Genomic DNA, 16,523 nt, shown 5'->3' on the forward strand with positions numbered 1-16,523 from the left:
TACATTAAGATTACAATAACAGAATAAAACAGCAGCATATGAAACCAGGACTGGTATTAATTGCCAGCAAAAGCCTGTGAAAAATAAGGCTGCAATCCTAATTCTGCTTACCTGGAAGTAAGTCCTATTGAAATCAGTAGGACTTACTTTTGAGTAGAAATATTAGGACTGCAGTGTAAATGAGTTTTTGGCAAGTGTTGAAATGATATAAGTGTTGGTGCTTGCCTTAATTCACAGGAGACAAGACTCCACAGCAGGGCTGCCAGGTCCATAGCCTGAGACTGATCCTATATCTTTAGGAGAAGAGAAGGTCAGCCAAGTGCAGGTGTTATTGCAACTCTGTAATGGGAAAAACCACCAGGTGGAATTCTCCCTCCCCCCTCCACAAGATACAGAAGACCTCTTGGAGGCCAGGCCTGGCAACCAAGAGGTCTTCTGTAGCTTTAAATGTTGTGGAAGGTGGAGGGAGAATTCCACCTTGTGGTTTTTCCCATTACAGAGTTGCAAGAACACCTGCACTTGGCTGACTTTCTCTTCTCCTAAAGATACAGGATCAGTCTCAGGCCCTGATCCTGGCAACCCTACTCCACAGAGAGGGTGCCACAACAGAAAAGGCCCTCCTGGTTGTCATGTAATGAATCTCTGCAGGCTGCTGAACAACCAGGAAGATTTCATCAGCAGATCTTAATGACAGCAGGCCAATACAGAAGAATGTAAATTCTTCTGACTATGATATAGAGGAAGAAAGCACTCCTTCAGGTAGCCTGGTTCTAAGCGTTTAAGGCTTCACATGTTTTTGTTAGATGTTACAAGGAAGAGAGGGAGAAGTGACATGGAGGGGCACCAGCTTTTTCTTTTATAATAATTTGGTCCTGAGATTCTAGACAAAAATATTTCTGTGCCAGTTTGGTAGTTCACCAAATCTAGTTATTACAGTACTAGCTAAAAGCTTTCTATTCCAAACACAAGTGTCAGCCCCAATGATTTCATTGGGATTTGTCTGCAACCAACTATGGCAAATCCTATACGTATTTATAAGTCTCACTAAATTCCCTCAAACTTACATTCTTGTAAACGTGCATTTACATGGATAAATTTGTACAAAAGCATGGTGGCAGAAGGTAGAGGAGTTTACGCAATTGCAACACAAAAGCAGGGTCTGCTTTAACTGAAAGAAGCATGAGTGTGTTGCTTGTGAAAAAGAACCTTATTGCTCTTTCCATCAATAATATGAGCAGATAAATGAAGAAGGTTCATCTTTTTGTAATCCTTAAGGAAGGTTTTTGTCTTGGGATGAAGTGTCCAGCACCCACTGATTCTGTGCCTCAGCTCACCTTTTAAAAGGAGTCCATTTTATAGCAAGCCTTGCTCAAGGAAAGAGACAGTGAGGGAACTGCAGTCTGGTTCCATTGAGCTTGCAAGCATTATCACAAAGAGTGCAGTAGATTAATATTTAATTGTTTATTTGCTGCTGTAAAGACTCTGTGCTTCATGCTGCATGTACCCAGCTACTTATGGGTAGTGCGTGGCAGAAGGGAAGCAGCTATCTTCCCTGTTCAAAATAACACAAGATGGTTTTTAAAACAATCCATACAATGACTTCCTTAAAAATAGTATTCAAGCCTAACGCTTATATTTACTGGGGGAGCAGGAGTAAGATGGAACTTTTGAAATGAATGCTGTAAAAGAAATGTGAGTCAGATTTTCCACTGAGATTAACTCATCATATGTCTATATTAGAAGTTCGTTTAAAAACTGCCTGTAGCTGATAGTGGCCCAGGAGTCAATAAATAGGCAATAGGTAACCAATTGCCTCATCCTGCCATTTGCTGTGCTAGCATATAAGATAAGCCAACAAGCACCACAATGCAAAACATTAAAGAGTCCTGGTGACACCTAAAGACTAACAAATATATTGTGGCATAGGCTTCTGCGGACTATAGCCCACTCTATCAGTTGTAACCTATGAAAGCTTTGTCAAAATGTTTGTTAGAAAAATCTTGTTTTTGCTGCAACCCTCTAAAATTTCAAATTATGCTGCCATTGTATGGCAGATAGATATGCTTGCCCAAATTTTTAGGCACATGATGCAAAAATCTTAGAAAACACTGTTGGTTTTCTGTAGAGACCACAGTAGAAAGATAAATCCATACAGAAAAAATTTTAGTGGGCTCACACAGTTAAAAACAAGATTTTGGATCTGATAATCTGTTTCAAACACTGATGACACAACAGTCTTGAAATAGTATACTACTATAAAAACCAATCACAACATCAAAAATCTAATGTAACAATATGTAAATTTTAATTCAATATAGTAGTTCTAATTTTAAAGCACTTCTTGTTTAGAGGTATGGAAACCACCCATATCGCTTATAGTGCAATTCTATCCATATCTACTCAGAAGTAAGATTCACTGTGTTCAAAGAGGCTTACTCCCAGATGTGTTTAGGAGTGTTGCCTTAATGTCATACCATAAGGAGCATGGGAGCATCCATCCTAGATCTTCCCATGGGGAACTGCTGTGACCCAGTGGTAGAGCATCCACTTTGCATGCAAAAGGTGCCATGTTCAATCCTTGGCACCTCCAGGTAGTAGGGCTGCCACGCTCAGGGCCTGAGACTGCTCCTGTATCTTTAGGAGAAGAGAAAGTCAGCCAAGTGCAGGTGTTCTTGCAACGCTGTAATGGGAAAAAGCACAAGATGGAATTCTCCCTCACCTCTGCACAACTTTTAAAGATACAGAAGACCTCTTGGAGCCTGGGCCTGGCAACCAAGAGGTCTTCTGTATCTTTAAAAATTGTGGAGGAGGAAGGGAGAATTCCACCTTGTGGTTTTTCTCATTACAGGGTTGCAAGAACACCTGCACTTGGCTGACTTTCTCTTCTCCTAAAGATACAGGATCAGTCTCAGGCCATGGACCTGGCAACCCTGGTTCTGCCTAGCACCAGGGCAAGTTTGCACTTGCACATAACTATGGTAAGGGCTTTTGAAAGGACTTGAGACATGGGACAGAGATATATGGCTCCACCTTGCTTGCCTTGTACTGGGTGCTCATGCAACGTAAGCCAATGTGATGGTTTACTTTAAACCCAAGATGGGAAGATCTAGTTGCAAGGTAAAAAATGCATCTAAAGATTTCACTTATACCAGCACAGGATGAGTTGTTTTTGCTACAACTGATTAAGACAAGAGGCCTGAATTAGAGTTGAGCTGGTAAAATTCGAAACCACTTCCCCGCACTTTACCCAGTCAAAAGACTGTAGAACCGCTTGTTCTTTTCTCTGTCCCTATTCTCCTCCCTTTTGTCCACATGTCTCTTCCCTACACCTTTCTCTGCCATCAGTGACACTTTTCTCTCCAGTCCATCTCTCACCCTTCTCTACCTCCCACTCCACGTCTCTCTCCCCCATCTGTGTGCATCCTTCTCTCACTCCCTCTTTCCTAATATATGCTCTGCTGTTGTAGAGAACTTCCACTGCCACATATATAATATAGATGGCTATTTACTCCAGCACATTTTTTTTAAATGAAGATACACATTAATAGTTCAGTTCAAGTGAACCAAACGGTTCCAAATTTGACATGTATCAAATCCACACTCTAACATTAGTCATGAGTTAATTGTATTATTCAATATTAAGACATCTACAGCTTAAACAAAATCTTACCACTGAATAAATGAGAATTGATGTTCTTACTAATAGTAACAGTGTTAAGCACTATTATAGTATAAAGCAGTAGTAATATTAGTATATACGTACATCAGCCCTAATATATGTGCAGCACAAAACTAAGCATGTTGAAGTAGGGGCAAGTCCCATGAAATTTAATGTGCTTATTTCCTAGTAACTGGGTTGAGGGTAGCAGCCCTGCGCTCTTACCAACTCTCTCGGTTGTGAATGGTCTCTGCGCTTATTGTACTTTAGTTTCAGCTTTAAGTGAACGGTCATAGAGTGTAGTTTCTGCATTTCCTTGCCATTTGACCCGACTGTTTACATTTTTCCTCCCCGCCCCGTGTGTGTGCTTATCTGCATGTATGCCGAATGAGGATAACATTTCGTGCGAGTGATGGATTGGACTCTAGTCTACGAAAGCTTATGCCTCAATATATCGGTTAGTCCTGCCGGTGCCACAGGACTCTTTGTTGGTTCAGCTCTCCCTCAGTTCCTCCATTCATTTTATTTTCTTTGAACATGTGACACTTCATCGCCAAGCCAGGCCCTGCGCTCCTGCTCTTTCCTTGGAGTGACTCCCCCAGCGAGCGGCCCCTTTCTGAGGCGCCTGTCTGCCGCTCCCTTCCTCCTCACAGATCGAGCGCCACAAACCCCTCCCGTCGGCCTGTGCCTCTCCCGCTCGCTCCCGCGCCTCGGCGGCCCTGACCAAGAACGCGCACGTTGCCGCCACGGCTCTGCAGCTGCTTTGGCCCGGCTCGGCTCGCTCTACTGTCTCTGTTTCTTCCCGGTCTGTCTTATCTGTTCGCCCGCCTGTGTGGAAGGAAGCCGGCCGCGGGGAGGGGCCCCAGCGCCCCGCAAGGCATCTCTCCGATCCTCGTTGAGCTCGCGCCTCACGGACCAACCGCCGCCTTCCCTCCCCCCCTCGCAGGTAGGAGCCGCCCCGGGCCTAGTATCGCCTTTCCGTTCCCTTCTTTTCTTGGGCTGGCAAGATGGAGCCTCACCCAGCTGGCTCTGTGTGCGAAAGAAAGAAAAGAGCCGAGGGAGCTCTTTCTTTCTTTCCCTCTTTCTTTCAGGCGCAATTCTTGATTATAGGGGCGAGAACACCCCCCCTCCTCGCCCGTCTGTGGGGTTTGGGGTGGAGAGCAGCCATAGAACAATTCCCTCCTGTGTCTCAGGGAAGAAGGCAGAATTGTGGACCCTTCTTTCACATCTCCCACCTCGCTAATGCCTGGAGGGGAGAGTCAGGACGCCAGTTGACTGAACTAGATCTGGAACCCCTTTTCTTTCTCCTCTCGATGTCGGTAAGACAGGGTGAGTGGGTTGGTCTGCAACACACACGGGACGTCCCTCCCTTTATTTCATTTGCTGTCTTAGCAAGATTAAACTACAATTTTTGTTGTTTTAGCAGACTAAATTTGGAATAATATTTCCGACGCTACCACCCTTAGTTCTGTCGTCATAGAAATGTATCGGAATTAAACAAACTAAAAAAATCGAAAGCTGAAAAAGAGAAACCCACCTCTTTCTGCCTCTCATCCTACTATGAACAAAAGGGCTATAGGTAAGAACGTGTTAAGGATAACTTTTTTTAACTATCTTGAGTAAGGCAGATGTGGAGCCCTAACAGCTTTTTATTTGAAGTGGGAAGAGAGAGAAGCTCATCATTCCTGGGCCCCACGACCTATTTATTTTCCCCAGTGCTAGTAATGAGGCCCCCTCTAATACACACACAGCCGTTCTGTCTTCCCTATAAATGTTCAAGGAAGGACAATTATGCTCCAGTACTGTGGGGGCAGTGGTGCCTGGCAAGAAAAGCAAGGCTAAGCTGCTGTCTGTCTATGTCTCCTGTGTTGCTTACTGGTATGGTTACTCAGCAGCAGGAACAGCTATGCTTTTTGTGGTTTTCTTACACAGTACCTCTCTAGAATTTGTTTCTTTTTAATTGTCCTATTAATTAACAACACTTTTAGCTGTTCTCTTTGTTGGTATGTGTTTGTGTGTGTATTTTACTTGTTTAACCTATTACATATTTAATAAGCATACAGTTTATACATGGGATTGATAAATATTTGCCTTGGTAGTTACTTAAATATTATATTGATGAATGTAACCCACACTTATTAAGATCTTCTACTTAAGGGCATCTTATTTGGACCAATATCTGTATAGTGTTATTATGTGCTGTAGTTCTATTGATTCTTGGTGGGATCTAAGTGTATGGTTATAAAGTTTTAGGCTGTAATTCTAACCTCCAATCTGTGCTGCTGGAGGGGACTGGGATCCAACAGATGTCCCCGCCTGCTGTTCCCTACAGATGCAGGGGCTCTGGTGCTGTGGAAGATCCCCCTGCAGTACAGAAAGCATGGCAGATGCAAAGCTACCACTCACTGGTGGTGTTCCTGCTGGAGGGCCCCCAAATGGGTGGACTGGGTGGACCAAAGATCCACTGGTTCCTAAGTTTTTTCACCTCCCAGAGAGGGGCCCAATCTGGAGCTGGTACAGCAAAGGTTGTTACAAAAACAATGAAAACTCTTGTGGCACTTCCTGCTCTTGCTCTTCTCTTCATTTGCATCTTCAGATTTTTACTTTAACTATAGAATTATGCATTTGAGCATATGTAAGGATCCCAGTAGAAGCTATTGCATTTGCCAAAGAATGTACATCAAGCTGCTTTTATCTCTAATACACATTGTGGTATGTAAATTTCAGTTGCAATGGCTTTTGTTTAATGGTAAAAGCCAGAAATGCAGCATGCCAACGGTTTTTTTGTTCCTTGGGAATGAAATTGATTACGCCAGAAGATAGCTGCTTGCACAAAAGCCCTCTCTGTCAATGATTTTGTATGAGCAATCCAGTTTTAATATACTTATTCACCAAATTATTTAGGTAGGGACCAACTTCCGTTAGTCTCAGCTGCAATGGCCAGCGATTATGAGAATGGTAGTCTCTACACTTGAAGGGACACAGTCTTTCCATCCCTGACCTAGGGCATGTTTTTTGGCTGCATGTTGAACCTAAGCAGATCTGGGTCTGGTCAGTGGCTGGATGGGAAATCACCTAGGAACTGTAAATACTCTACTTTCTGTTCCATCATCGAAAAAAGGCAGAATATAAATGTTGTGTTTGTTTTTAAAAAATAATTCTTGTTCTGCTCTATGCCACAGGAACTGCAAATGCACAAAGAGCAGGATAGAAACTTGCTGGGACAAGGTGGGGGAGTTTATTCTTCTTGTCCAATAATTAATTTTGGAATGCAACATTGATTTATCGTAGAGCTGTCACCTGATGACAGAGATCTTAATTGATTAATTGTATGAATTTTTATGTTAATTGATTACATTTGTGTATGAGTAAAAACAATAGTATGAAGCAGGATGGATATTTTCTTTATTGTTAGATTATACACACATGTGTTGTATCAAGCATTACCTTAGAAGAGACATTCCTATGTTAGATGAAAAAGAGAATGTCTCTTACAATGCTTGCTATCTGCAGTATTTATGACTAATGTTAAACATACTTTGTGTAAAAAATATGATTCCCGATTATACCAGGGCACTGTTCAGTCAGTTAGCAGTGCAATCCTATTTATATATATGCCTTCTCAGAAGTAAGTTCCACTGAGTTCATTACAGCTTACTTCCAAATAAATAAATATGTGGTTGCACCCACTTACCTGGGAGGAAGCCCCCATTGAACTCAGTAGGACTTACTTAGGCATGTATAGAATTGCACTGTAAAAGTTTTTAAAAACTGATTAAATATTGTACTTTCTTTATTTAATCATGAATGGCCTGCCAGTCTATTGACTTAATGTCCAAGGAAGCTTACATAAAGTTCCTAATACAGACTTACAGAACCTGATTCACTGCTGCTTTTTATCAGTTTTAAATAGTAGTATAAACCTTTCCATTGTTTGGGAGATCTTTAACAGAGAAAGTGCATACATACCTTTCCTCCTATTAACAGCCAGTGTAGCTCCCTCCTACATCCATCTCTTTTCCCCTTTTGTCTCTGCAATTGTTTATGTACTTGAAGAATAGTAGAATAATACTGCATTGGCTCCAGTATATGGTAGGCCCAATTCAAGGTGCTCATTTTTACCTTTAAAGTCCTTAATGGTTTTGGATTAGGATACCTGAAATACAGCAGGACCCCACTCATACAGCAGGTTAGGTTCCAGATCCCCGCCGAAAAGCGGATCAGCTGTAGCACAGGGGTCTGGAACCTAACCCACTGATCACGCCGGAGGATCCTCCTCTGGCGCGATCAGCTGGCATGCAGGAGTCTGATCACCCCGAGTAGGAGAAGATCAGGTGTAGCATGCTACAGCTGATCTTCCCCTCCTCTGGCACGATCAGCTCAAGCGTGGGGAGTCTGATCTCTCCAGAAGAGGAGATGAGCTGTAGCGCTCTACAGCTGATCTTCCCCTCCTCCGGCAAGATCAGCTGGAGCGTGGGGAGCTCCAGCCCCCCCTCCAGCTGATTGCCCCTCTGGCGCCATATTAGTGGAACGCCAAAAAGCAGGGTGCCGAGAAGCAGGGCCCTACTGTATCACTGTTTCTCACATATACTTACCTGAACGTTGAGATCCTCTTCAGAGGCTTGCTCCAGTTGCCTTGCCAAATGAAATGGGACAGGTGGCTACCCAGAAGAAGGTATTTTTAGTGGTGGCTTAGCTCCTTGGCTGTAGAATGTCCTTCCCAGAGGGGATCACCTGGCACCTTCTTTATGGTCATTCTGGCACCAGGTGAAGACATTTTTATTCACTCAGATCTTTAAAGAAATAACCCGTGTGGTTTTAGTGTTTAAACTAAAGCCACTGCTTATGTGTTGTGCGTTTTTTTAGAACTGTGGTTTTATTCTTCTTTCTCCTCGATATTTTGCCTTGCAAGTTATGTTGTTATATTTTTATTATTTTGTATTTTATCATTTTTGTGAGCTGCCCATAGATCAGTGTTGTTTGGTGGCCTTAAATAAAGTTAATAACAATGATGATAATGATGATCTTGATAATATAGAATATACAAGGTGTTCTCACATACTTCTAAACATTCACACCTTGACTGCTGCATGCGAGAAGCATTCCTTACTTGGAAGTCATACATAATATGTATTTATAATAAACAACTTTTCATGTAAAACTCCAAGTCATTTAAAATACAATGAAGTGAAAGCACATACTCTGCTTTGTCATGTATATACATGGCAAGAAGCACTGATTGGTGCCAACTTCCCACTGTGTACCATACAGCATGTTTGACCAGGTACATGTGGGATTCATGCAGTCTCTTATTTGAAAGTCACTTCAGTACAGGAAGCGTGTTGTACATGAAACAGCCCCGTGTTTCCAAATGAAATTTAGGAAATGTGCACTTCAGAGGAAGTGGTTGTAAATGTTGAATTCTACAAAGAATTACAGATTTAACTTTATTGCTTCTATTGATTTCAGTTCAATTTTTGAAAGCTTAACGATTCAGCAATTGGGTAGCTTTATTGTTGCAGAGGATTCTAAAATCATTTGACATTCTTTGGAGGGGCTTCACTGTCAGTTATATATCCACTGAAAGAAAATTGGAAATCAAGGGCTGAAATTCTAGACACTTACATGGGTGTAAATCTCACTGTGCACAGTAGACTTCAGAGTAAGCAAGTATAGGATTTGTGCTATGAGCCTTCAAATAAGCCTTCAAATGATTTTGTGTCTAAAGTACTAGTCACTAAGATGACAATCCTATACCCATTTAACTGGAGGCAAGCTATAGTGAAATCAATGGGACTTACTTCTAAGTGAACACATTTAGGAGCGCAATGTAAATCAAACTGAATACTGATTGTTTTGTTCATGTGGTAAATGGCTAATCCTGTTAATGACTTAACAGTCTCTTGATGGAGTCAGCCCTGATTCACAAGGCCAGTTAATCAAAGGGAGAGCTCTGCTGGGATGGTGCTTTGTGGACACTATGGTAACCGAGAGATTTCTTTGCTGCCATTCTGTATACACACAGACATAAACACTTGTGCTTACCATAGATGGTTAGCTTTAGTGGGAATCAGGCTCCAGTTATGCTCTTTCCTGGTTGACCCCTATTATTTTTCCAGTAAACCAGGAGGACTTGGGATTGGAAACTGGAGTGAGAGGATATCTGGAAATCATTGTGTCAGTGTCTCTGGTCAGTCTACATGTCAACAAAGCCACTGACAGAGCTGCTATCTATGGAGAAATCCTTTACAGAGGATGGGGACTGCAATGGGCACCCTGACTTTCTGAGGATAGGTTGCCCTAATTGGTCTCATTGTCAAGCTCACGGGAATGGAAGGGCTTATTCCTCAAAAGATAAATAATTATTCAGAATAAATAATAAAAATAATTATTTCCCACTACCAGTTATTGGATCACCTCTTGCTAAGACACTGTAAAGCATTCAGTGTGTCCAGAGAGATTTTACTGCCATTTTGAAGGCCAGATTGCCCAGGGGATCTGTTGAACAGAGTGCTGGCTAGTGCATCATTAGCACCTCCAGGCACTTCTTGTCTCCAAAATGTTCTGTAGCAGACAGGTCAGGTGTTGAAAACTACTAAATGAATGTTAGCTTTGGAAAAAAGTTAAGCTCCTTTGACAGGAATTATTGGATTAAATAGTGTGGTGTCATCTTTCTAAGTAGCAAGGTGCTTTTTACAGATCACTGAATAATTATCACATAAGTAGTCTTATGAGCCATATTACTTCATTGTTTCTGGGGTAAAGTTAATAACAAAATTGCTTCAAAGTTTTCATTGATGCCGTTGCTTTTGAAACAACTTGGGGAGAGAACTATTCTGTCATAATGATGTAACAGTTTAGTAAGCTCTTCTGAAAATGGGAGTTGTTTGCTTAGGAAGATAACATAATACCTTTGGTTTATAGTTAGTAATTTCCCCAAAGAAGTTAACATTTCAAAGCTTACATTAATTTAGAAATTTTCAGTTCATTACCAATCTGGATACCAAGACCATAGTCAGCAATTTGGAAATGAAGCCTGGAGTATTTCTTCACTGAAGGGAAGAGTCCTAGAATAAACAAGAAGCTGTTATGCAGACAGTCAGCAGATGGAGGATGGGGTGTACCACTACTGAGATCTTATGAGGCAAACCAGTTAAGATACTTACTTGCACCAATGATGCAGGAAATGAATAAACAATGGATTGGATGGAATCCTCGTCAAACACAGAAGGATTTACATGGGAGATATCATATGTAAAACAAAAATTAATAAAGATCTTCTTCATAACCAATTCACCATACCTATGCTGAAAATCTGGAAAAGCAGGAAAGGAAACCTAATGCCAGAGATCTCACCTGAAAAAGAGCAGGTGGGGGGACCAGGACTCAATTAATACTACATGAAATTTAATCAGTCTGATTTTCTCTATCACTTTCTGCTTTGTGTTGCTTTGTACTTTCTCCCACTCCCAGTACTTTGAGGCCTAGTCAAGAAGACAGAAACAGATTCACCAACTATGCTAACAAGAGGAGGTCCACAGACAAATAATACACTGAATCCTCCTTCCTTCTCTTGCATCAATGGCAGTGCCTCCTAGAGGCAGAAACACATCTTGCTTTTGCATTGGGAGTTACACTCTCAGTGTACAACTAAGGGCTTGTTTGTCTTCCGTGTACAGGGATTGTAATGATCTGATACCATAACAGTCTTACTTAAAAGTCTTCCTGTTACTTGGTTTTTGAAATAATTTGAGGGGAGTAAATATACAAACACCTTGTCTTAAACATTTTATTCACATTCTGAAAGGAAATATTGCATTATCCAAAATTTTCCAATATTTTGGAAAAAAACAAAAGCTGTGCCCCCGCCCCATTTTTCTTGGGTTTTTTTCTGGGGTTTCACATCTCTGTTGAGGTAGTCTGCTTGTGTCCTGTGCTGCTGTCCCTTAATTTTGGAGGGTGTTTATAGCCGCAAGTTGAACAAGTACTTTTCTGCTTAATGTTGCCTTTATTTTATACCTCTCTCTTTCTCTTTTGATAGAAAATGATGCATCCTGTTGCCAGCGGTAACTCCCCTTTCTGTGGGTCTGGAAAGAGTTCCTGCCTTAATGATGACAACGTGACTCCCACTGATCAGTTTGATTTGTATTCCGCACAACAAACCAAGTATAGCCACACAGTCAGCCACAAGCCAATACCATGCCAGAGACAAGATGCATTAAATGAACCACATTTGCAGACCACAAGTGGCAGGAGTATAGAGACGAAAGATGAACTAAAGAAAAAGAAAAACCTCAACAGATCTGGTAAACGTGGAAGACCTTCGGGGACCACAAAATCAGCGGGGTACAGAACGAGCACAGGTAGACCGCTGGGAACCACCAAAGCAGCTGGATTTAAGACAAGTCCAGGTAGACCCTTGGGTACAACTAAAGCTGCAGGATACAAAGTCAGCCCAGGGAGACCTCCAGGTAGCATTAAAGCTCTATCACGGCTTGCAAATCTAAGTTATACTTGTAGCAGTGCAGCTTTTCCCTACGCTGTGGTGCATAACAGAGGAGTGCATGCTGCTGGTGAAACAAGTAGCAAAATCAAGCAACCCGCTGAGTGAAAAAAAGAGGAATTAGATAACGTTTCCTTAGCAATTCTTTTTAAATTATCTGAGTTGTGGCATGTTTTTTCACTTCTTTTGTAACTTTTCCATAACTTTCTTTCCTATATTTTATTTTTTAAAAGATGTCATATCATAATCACTTAATGTTTCTTATGTTTACAAATGGACTCCTCAGCGATGCCCTTGGCTGTTTCCAGAAAGTAATTACTAATATTCTAAGTGTCAAAGGTTATTGTCTGACCATCTTAGTTATGTGATTAGTAATTCAAATAGCAGAATTCTGGCTTCTAGGTTATATATATAGTCACAATAAGACTTGGTCAAAAAGAAATTGGAATAAACTACTAGAAACCAATCATTCAGGACAGCTTTACCAGTAATAGCTCTGTAAAATTTGCATTGTATGTTTCTTTCTTTTTTTCTTTTCTTTTTATTACTAGAAGGGAGTAGAAAAATAACTTTTCCACAATGGCTGGAACATAACACAGACCTCAATATTTGTAGATACTTTGAAATTTCAAAACTATATTTTTTAAAAAGTGGTCATTCCAGGCAGTCATTGCGTTAAAGTGCTATCACTTTCAAGTAACTCAAAAATTTTTAAAATAATAATTCATGTGTAGCACCTGATACATATTCAAAGTGCTATTTTTCCATTAAAGTATGGTAGTTCTCCTGGATATGCTAACTGTTGAACACTGACTTACAATTTATAAAAGCCTAAGACTAAACATACCAAATCAAAATGAATTAAATATTTGAAATGTTTTATAAGTTATCGTCTAAAAAGTGCTATCAAATATGCAAATAATGTACAGGTGTATTAAAAGTTATGACTGAGATCCTGCATATTTGTGTGCTCACAAATCCAGTTCATTTCAGTGACATTTGGCATGCACAAGTATAAGTGGCATTTGCCCTGTGTTCCAAAATCTGTCAATAAATGTGTACATTTTAAGTGATTCTGCAATATCTGCATATATGGCAGCAGTTTTTTACAATTTCAAATATTTGGTGTGATTGAAAATTATACCTTTCAGGTAGATAATCTTGTCGTGTTTAATAATTTTGCCAGTAGACGTCTTATTTATCACACATACTGTAGCTAAGAGAGCGTATATCTACCAAAGGATGACATTTCATGGATCATAATTGGAAATGATACAGTTGATATACAAGCAAGTTGCAATTTGATGTGTTTATAGACCCCCGATATATAACAAACTATTGGAATATATCTATGCATGGAGATGCAGAACTATAAAAAAATTGACATTTTGTGCACCCAAAATAAATGTTCTGCATAGAATTGGGTATGTATTGTTATTTTTTAAATGTGTATGTGTGTGAGAGAGTCAGTGTACAATACACACATTACATTGTAACTGAATAAACTCTCAATATTGAATATATTCCAGATATTTCCTTAGAACTAAAGCTATTCTGAAAATAAGTTTACATGTAGTTATAGATTAAAATTTAAAATTTGTATCTTCAAATACACGAGAGAGAGAGAGAGGTTATAGATAAGTATTTGCAAATTCATGGGGACATACTTTTTTCAGGTTAATTAGAGAAATGAAAATGAACAGTATTCTTTTTCTTTGTAAAATAAATATTGTGGCCTGCTGACATTTTGATGACAACTCTGATTTCGGTAATGACAACTTAAGAAACGGATGTCATTTCATGCCTTTTTTATCAGGAAAAAAGCAGCAAGCCTTCAGGTGTTCCAGTGATGCCTAACTCATAATGAGCTGGACTTTATCCTGTATTTTATAATAGGTGTGTTGAATTGTTTTGGGGGGACTTTGTATGCACTGGCAACCTTGAACCTCAACAATACTGGAAGGCTCTTTAGTCATGTAAACTAATGGCAGGTAAACTGCTAGTAAAATAGTTTTTTGCTGATGCTACGAAGTCCATTATGTATTTCCTCAAGAAACTTTGGAATATGAAGCTTTTACTAATTTTTCCCACAGTGATGCAACTTCTGACACACACAATCCTAATGTGAGCTAGTTCACCTTCAGGACATATATTGTGTTGGCTGTTTTGTTAGATCATTTTTTTTCTAGCCAAAAGGCTGCTTCAGACCCTTTCTGAACTCTTTCTAGGAAAGCAGCTGAATGTAAAACCTACAAGAATGGCACACCTTACTGGCAAGGAACAAGTTGCATGTCACCAGTGTACCTTTGAATAACTCTACTTACCTCCTCCTGTTTTTAAGGCTACCCTTCTTTTATTTTTCATGTGTGCATCTCCTCAGTGGTGTTGTGCAGTGTGTTAGGAGATAATGCAGATGCATTGTTGCTCTAGTATAATGAATTTTGTATTCACGTACACTGAGAAAATAACTAATATAAGCAATTTGTGTTCATTTATAGTGCTTATTAATTGTATCAGATGGAAAATTCACCCATTAAAAATACTAATATTGTCGGTTGTTGGGGACCCCCCCCAAAAAAAACCACCCTCTTCCATTTCTCTAAAAGGCAGTTTAATGCCTGGATTTGTTAATGAGGCCAGAAGAACACTGTTGGGCATTGCTTGATTCCAGTTCATTTTATCCTCCACTGCGGTTTACAAGTGCCATGCTGTGGGGGAAAACAGAGGTCGAGAACTTGAGATGTTTGAATGGTATATTCAAATATTTTTGCTACTCCTGTATATAATCTTCAGAATACATTGTGCTTTTCTTTTTTTTGTAATACTGTCTCTTGTCATGACAAACACTGAAACAGCATGTTAATTCTTATTCTTTGATATTATTGGAGAGGGGGAGGAGGAATGGCCCGTTCTCCTTGTAGTATTAATACATGATTTGTAAAGCAAATTGATAATTTTATATTCTATACATTCTGCTCTTCATAAGATAGCATTGTTGATGTGTATTGGCAATGTTCATAAAATCTACATGTCAGAATTGTGTTCACTTTTCTTTTAGTTAAATATAGACCTTTTCATCTTTTGATAAAGCAGTTAGCATAATTAAGGATTAATAGAGATCTATAGTACAGACACTATTTTAAACACGCATTGAAATTGCTGTTCACTTTCTGATGAAATTTACTTAAAACTGTAGAACCAAATAATTTTACTTCTATTTTTGAAGTCTTGCACTGGATATTTTTAAAATCTGGACACATATGTTGGTAGAAGTTTAATTAGGGACTAACTATTGTGAAGTTGGTGTTTTTTAAAGACAGGCAGTTTTCTTCAATGCATCCAGATTCTTTCATGTTTTGCGAGTATTTAGGATAAAATGTCATGATTAGGACTCATCTGGCATTTCTGTTTTGCAGTGGTCCATTTCAATAATGTCTTGAAATTGCTTTTTGTCTTGGGACAAACCCAGACAAGTAAGGATAATGCATATGGGATGAGATATTCCTTGATCTACAGTGCAGAAGGGCAGTTAATATCAAAGCATTAACTTTTACTTTTACTTTTGAAAGGCACAGTACAGTAGGGCCCCGCTTTCTGGTGTTCCGCTGATGCGGCGGCTTTCAATTAGGGGAAATTCCCCGTTTTAAAGCCAATTTTGTGGTTTTTCGGCATTTTTCGGCATTTTCGCACGATGCAACTCATTATAGTCAATGGGTTCCGCTTTACGGCGATTTCCGCTTTACGGCGGGGGCCTGGTTCCTAACCCGCCGTATAAGCGGGGCCCTACTGTAGTAGATCTAACTTTACTGCTATTTGCTAAGTTGTCATTCCTTTTCTTGTTACTGTATGTATAGTGCATCAATCAACTTACAAAATATAAAACGGTTGCTTGTAATCAACGTTTTTGGATTCTACTTATAGTCACGTTATGCTTTTTTATTATACATATATTTAAAATAGTCCAAACATTATTATACGTGTAAGAAAATACTAGAGTGGCCTTCTCTTTTTTTCCAGATAGATAAATCTAGGTTCTGCAATGTGTAATCTATTTCATCTTGAAAGTTATAGGAATTTTATTAAAAAAAATTCAGAAAGCTGTGCTTAAATGGGCCATTTTAAGATTCTCATCATCCACAATTTGCTTTTCTGATGGGATGGGTATTTTGGTGGAAACAATTGCTAATTAAATATCACCCTGTCTTCTGCTGTAAAAAGTCTGATTAGATACTGTGTATGTTCTTACGTCCATGAACTTCAGCTACTCGTGTGCAATTGTCTGTATGGGAATGGAGTAGTGTTCATGATCTGTATTTACGTCATCATATGGATGTATATTTATTAATAAAGTAATTGATTTAA

The 16,523-nt window shown here is 39.7% G+C and overlaps 1 protein-coding gene across 11 annotated transcripts; it reads left to right on the forward strand.

Moving 5' to 3' along the window:
- The first annotated feature begins 2,922 nt into the window (after window positions 1-2,922).
- On the forward strand, window positions 2,923-16,523 carry C3H5orf24 (chromosome 3 C5orf24 homolog). Of its 11 annotated transcripts, none has more exons than XM_061617156.1 (5): window positions 4,518-4,604; window positions 4,852-4,987; window positions 5,085-5,237; window positions 6,841-6,886; window positions 11,700-16,523. In XM_061617156.1, the coding sequence occupies exon 5, from the start codon at window positions 11,703-11,705 to the stop codon at window positions 12,267-12,269; it is 567 nt and encodes a 188-aa protein (XP_061473140.1). In that variant the 5' UTR covers window positions 4,518-4,604; window positions 4,852-4,987; window positions 5,085-5,237; window positions 6,841-6,886; window positions 11,700-11,702; the 3' UTR covers window positions 12,270-16,523. The 11 variants fall into 11 exon arrangements, 10 of the variants coding, with proteins under 10 accessions (XP_061473137.1, XP_061473145.1, XP_061473135.1 ...); XM_061617155.1 differs by having other exon boundaries at window positions 4,852-4,977; window positions 5,082-5,237; XR_009761393.1 differs by lacking the exon at window positions 11,700-16,523 and having other exon boundaries at window positions 4,852-4,977; window positions 6,841-6,890.

The sequence above is a fragment of the Rhineura floridana genome, chromosome 3 (assembly GCF_030035675.1).
Source record: "Rhineura floridana isolate rRhiFlo1 chromosome 3, rRhiFlo1.hap2, whole genome shotgun sequence".
Classification (NCBI taxonomy): Eukaryota; Metazoa; Chordata; class Lepidosauria; order Squamata; family Rhineuridae; genus Rhineura; species Rhineura floridana.

Bases quoted from the DNA above. Each gene is read 5' to 3' on its own strand.
- C3H5orf24 (XM_061617152.1), top strand. From the start codon at position 10,897: ATGGGAGATATCATATGTAAAACAAAAATTAATAAAGATCTTCTTCAT. The intron at 11,029-11,699 runs GTGGGGGGACCA...CTCTTTTGATAG, and splicing joins TCTCACCTGAAAAAGAGCAG to AAAATGATGCATCCTGTTGC.